Source organism: Apis dorsata, unplaced genomic scaffold, assembly GCF_000469605.1.
Source record: "Apis dorsata unplaced genomic scaffold, Apis dorsata 1.3 scaffold_553, whole genome shotgun sequence".
Taxonomy (NCBI): Eukaryota; Metazoa; Arthropoda; class Insecta; order Hymenoptera; family Apidae; genus Apis; species Apis dorsata.
The window spans coordinates 236,382-242,062 of NW_006263769.1; the positions used below are offsets into that span (position 1 = coordinate 236,382).

Consider the following 5,681-nt stretch of genomic DNA (forward strand, 5'->3'; position numbering starts at 1 on the left):
ATTGTTATGTTTATTGTAATTCGTATAATTTGGCAACGCAAATTTCTCGATTATCGTAATATAAGCTCAATTTGTTTATTAATGTTTGTTAACATTAATTCTTATTCTTATATTTTAATAAAATAAAATCAAATTCATAGATGAAAGACATTTTTTCATAATTTGTTAACAAAAGTATCGAAATACTTTTGAATAACTATATGAAAATTATAAAATATGTATCTTTATAATATGATTTTTGTTCATACAAATGTCACGATAGATTTACAATAAATTTTCATTATAAATTTGAAAAATAAATAACGTTTTTATAAGCGAACTTCATCGTTTCAACCAAGTCAAAAATTCTAAAAATTTTTTAAATATTTTGCTATCGTCCATTATTCCTTTCCCAAATATTGCATTTATAAAGGCATTATTTAATGCTATTATAGTATAATTATATTATTATTATTACCGAACGGAAAAAGAATATAATGATACCGACTCGAAAGTCACATTTATAACCTATATATATGTATACTTTTTTTAAATACAACGAAGTCTTTTATTTTTCAAATGATCTAGTAGATCAACCTTCTGCAAGCGGCGGTGTAACCCAACCATATTTCTCGTGCGTTTTTACTAAACTTCTGAAAGATTCTTCTGCGGAACGTCTGTTAAATTCTTTGTTCGTTTTTGGTTTTCTCGCTACACGACCCTGAAAAATAATTTTAAATAAATTTTTTTTAATATATCAATTATTTATTATTAAAAATTATATTAAGAGATATGTGGAAAAATTGAATACTTGAAATTAAAATGAAAAAAATATTATATAGTGTTTCAAATAAATAAATGTATTAAATGAGAGAGAGTTCAATAAAAATTCGAATAAAATAGAAAATTTAAAAATAGTATAAAAGAAAATTTAAAAGACATTTCACCTGGCCTTTAACAATACTAGCTGCAAATTGTGTGATTACAGCTTCAATAGTATATGCACTAGCCCAGCCTCTAGGTGTAAGAAGTTCCATACAAATTGCACCTCCTTCCATCACGAATCCTTTTTCAATTCTTGGCGAAATAACACGCATAAAAGGTGGCGCAAACGGAAAATTCTCCGGAAATACCACGTGAAGAAGTATATAAGGTATATTGAGCTCTCTCATATCTGCAGCCAGTTCACTTTCCGGATCAATCTTGTGTAGTCTCACATGCCATTCGAATAAATTGTCATTTACCAATTCTGCAGTGAAAGTCGATTCGAGTCGATGCTGCATTCTTTGAATCTCACTAAGCTCTTTCATTAAACGACGTAAACGTACTCTTTTATCCGGCATCGCCATGGTTCCCTAAAAGTAATCATAAAATTATATTTAAAAAAGTTTTCATTTATCATTATATATTTATCATTATTATATTTATCATATTTAAAATTTAAAAAGTAAAGTAAATTTAAAATTTAAACATAAATATATTTAAAACTTTTACTCTTGAACAAAATTGTTTTAATCTTTATTTTTAATATAAGAAATATATTAGATGTTTGTATTTATATTGTTTTATAAATAACCATGTAATGTAAAATACCTGCGTAGAATTATTAGTGGTTTTTTTCGATTTGAAGAAACAACTGCCATGATTGGAATTGCTAACACCCGGATTATCCGACAATGCACCATCAGTGGGAGTAACTGCATCCGGACGATGCCGACTTAAAAGCCTTCTCGATGGTGAACTCGTCGAACTACTTGCTCCATCTTGTTCCGAAATCTTCTCTGAAGATCGAAAAAATTTTCGGAAAGCAGCCACCACTTTCTCTTTCGATCTTGTGGACATGATTTTTCCAGTATTGACACACTAATTATAAATTTGTAATTTATTACAATAATTTTTGCAATTATAATCATGATTAAATAATTATCTTAATCATTATTTTATAACAACATAAATAATAATTATGGCTATTAAAATAATAGTAATTAAACATTAAAATTCAATTTTTATTATAATCCTTATCAATTGAAATTAACAAAAATTTAAAAAATATTTTTATCGCAAAAGATAAATAAAACTCATTTATTAAATATGAATATTAATATTTTTACAAATTTTACAAATATTATCTTTTTCATTAAAATTAAAGTATATAATAATAATAATAATAATATAATATTAGAATTTTATTGTTTATTGTTTATTACCATATGGCAAATTATAATTCATAATTTATAAATATGATAAAAAAATAGACTAATAAATGTTTAATTATTATTGTAAATTATTAAAATTATAATATAATAATATATTATAATAAAAATTAATAAATCATTATATACATTCTATGCTATTATAATACAAATTCGTTTTCACTTTAGAATCACAACTTTTCTCATAATTTAAAAACGACATTGTATACGATTCATTATAATCATTATAAAACATCATATTATGTCTTTTCTTAAAAAAGAAAAAGAAATTTTTTTTGAAATTACAAAAATATATTTCTTGATAAAAGGAACGTTCTTAAAATGTAATAAAATATGATATGAAAAGCAAAAATGTTTGCCATATGAAATAAAAATACGAAAGATTTGGTGCAAGGTTCGGTAAACATATCGTGGCAGCATCCGTAATCTCTACTAACAACACTTCTTCACTACACACTCACCCTGTTCTCCTTTTGATCAGGGTTTATTTCTTTCTGACATACTCGATTGTTTGTGAATCATTTTAAATGGCCACTAAAACATTTGTGGTATAAATAATTTACAAAAAAATCGCGTGTCAAGAATATGATAAACGAAGAATGGAACGGAACACGGCGCAGTCTCCACCCTCATTGAACTGGCCGGGCGCGTAGTTCAGAAGGGTTGTTAGTTCCACCAATCACAAGACTCTTTCAAATTTCTTCGAAATCAGAGTTTTCTTATTTATATTCCGCGAAAATAAATTTTTCTATTCTGTTTTGTATAAACAATTTGATGCGTTTTCTAAAGATCTTGGCTAAGATTGACAATAATTTTCGATCATAAATTGTCAAATCTCTAAGAAAAAAACTATGTATTTATAATTAAAATAAAAGCAATTTTTTTCAAAAATTGAAGTTATATATAATTAAAAAATTTTAAAAAGATAAAATCGATTTAAAAAATTTTATAAAATAGTCTTTTATTATATCATTTCATTAATAATAATGACAAAAAAATTTATTTATAGTTGATAATTGATAATTAAATCAATCACTTCCTTTTATATTAATCAAAATAAAATATTAGAACTTAAGACATACAAATAGTAAAAATATGATAAATTTATTTTAAATAATAAAATATTGTATCTTTTTTTATATTATATAAAAAAAATTCAAAATTAATTTATTTAAATAATATTCAAAATAAATATTACGTAACTTAAAATTATTTATATTTGTATATAATTCTAAAATTATGCGAATTTTTAAATAACAATTTAGAAAAAAAACAATTCTTAATTTTATTTATATATTATTAAATATAAACATTAAAAATGAAATTTATATAAAAAAATATCAACTTATCAACTTATTATCAATTAATCTAAATCTATTAGGAAATACAAAAGTAAATGTTATTTATTACAATAAGTTATTAATATAATAAAAGAGAATTAATTTTCCTATAATAAAAGAGAATTATTTTTCGATTAACGATTAACGATTAGAGAATCAATTATAATTATTTATATTTTATAATCGTAATATAATGAAAATATTATAAATATATATATAATATTTCTTATTAATTTTTTGTTTTCTTTTTATTATAATTATATATAATTATTATTTTTACAAATTCATAAAAATATAGTTCTATATATAAATAAACAATTTAATATTATATAATTCAATTTATGATATTCGATATTAGTATTTAAATATTATATTACATAGGAATTTAATATTATATTACATATTAAATTTAATATATCATAAAAATCGCATAAATTAAAAAATTTATTTGTAATATAAAATTTAGACAATATACAATATAATATTAAAAATAACATTAAAAATATTGTGAAAATTTTTAATATTTTAACTTTTAATATTTTTAATATCTTTTACATTAACAATTAGATTAAATAATTATTTACAATTTACGAAAAAAAATTATAAATCCAATAAAAAAGAAGATAAAAAAAATAATTTAAATAATTATTAATTAATAATATATACATATTATTTATTTTTCCATGGTATTATTATATAACAATTCAAATATCGATTTGAAAATAAAAAAATTAAAATATGTCTTGCTACATAAGCAAAAACAAGAAAAGTAGAAAAATACTGCACCCATATCCACTTTAATTCTTCCAAAATATTAGGCTGATAATAAATTAAATGTTCTCTATAAAATAATTCTCCTTGAATGACTATTATATTTTCATTTACATTACCTATTTGTTCACTTATATATTTATTATTTATTTTTGCTGTAACTGAAATAAATTTTATTTTTTTATTATATTTTTTAACTACAAAAAATTATACCGAAAAATGCTACTAACATTTTTTATTAAAATTTTGCATAAGTACTTCATTCAAAGAATAATCAGCAATTTCCAAACTATGATTATATACTTCATATAAGCCTTCACTAGTAAGAAGACCTTTTTGTTGCAATACTAAATCTCCATAAAACTGTATTTTTTGAACTTCTTCATTTAATACATGAGTAAAGAATGCAATAGATTCTATTGTTGCATCAAACAATTGCTATAACAAATTAATATGTCATTACTTGTAAATAATAAAATAAAAATAATCAAATTTTTACCTTTAATTGAAAATTAAAGAAAAGTAAAAGTTTAAGAGACTTTATAGGTTTATTTGTATAAAAATGTGCCTCAAACTTTAAAATATCGTTTTTACCATCAATATTTGTATCTATTTCTCGAACCTAAAATCTCAAAAGATTAATAAAAAAAATATATACAAAAAAAAAATTGAATAGATATTAGTACAATAATTTGCACTATGAAATTTTTACATTATACATTATAATAATATAAAGATAAAACCTTTATTAATGTACAATTATCTTCAATTTCATTATCCTTGTACATTTTAAAACTTGAACAGATTATAGGATTTGTATTAAAATCTTTATTTGCTAATAATAAATATTTATAATTAAAAAACACATCAGGTTTTTCCATGAGTACACGATTCTTCAATAAGAAACCTAAAAATTATAATAATTAACTGAGCAACAAAATAATAAAAATATATAACAATCATATTTGTAATATACACAAAATAACATATTAAAAAATATACCTCCTGTATTATAAATAATAAAAAGTGGTGTAATCAATGATAAAATTATGAGTAATAATACAATGAAAAAGCTTAAAGAACATATTTTACTTTTATACTTATAATCAATAGAACTCGAAAATATTTCGATGGCAGCCATTATGATGCGTTGCCCTGACAATGATTCAGAAAATAAATATATATTTATGTAATTATGTAAATATATTATATATATAATATATTAATATATTAAATATATATTATAAATATATAATACATATATATGTATATGTGTAATTATAGTTTAGAATTTTTAAAAAATAAGATAAATTAAAAAAAAATACGATATATTAAAATTTTTATTTAAATAAAATTAAATAAATTAATATGAAAAATA

At 20.9% G+C, this 5,681-nt stretch overlaps 1 protein-coding gene across 1 annotated transcript; it reads right to left on the bottom strand.

The window, feature by feature from the left end:
* Positions 1-434: 434 nt before the first annotated feature.
* On the bottom strand, positions 435-5,475 carry LOC102676112 (transmembrane protein 231-like). Its single transcript, XM_006620887.2, is given in 8 exon segments — positions 435-700; positions 927-1,334; positions 1,573-1,842; positions 4,199-4,458; positions 4,534-4,741; positions 4,803-4,925; positions 5,047-5,210; positions 5,306-5,475. Coding segments are annotated over 8 exon segments (1,701 nt in total). The 5' UTR covers positions 5,445-5,475; the 3' UTR covers positions 435-571.
* Between the last annotated feature and the right edge of the window lie 206 nt (positions 5,476-5,681).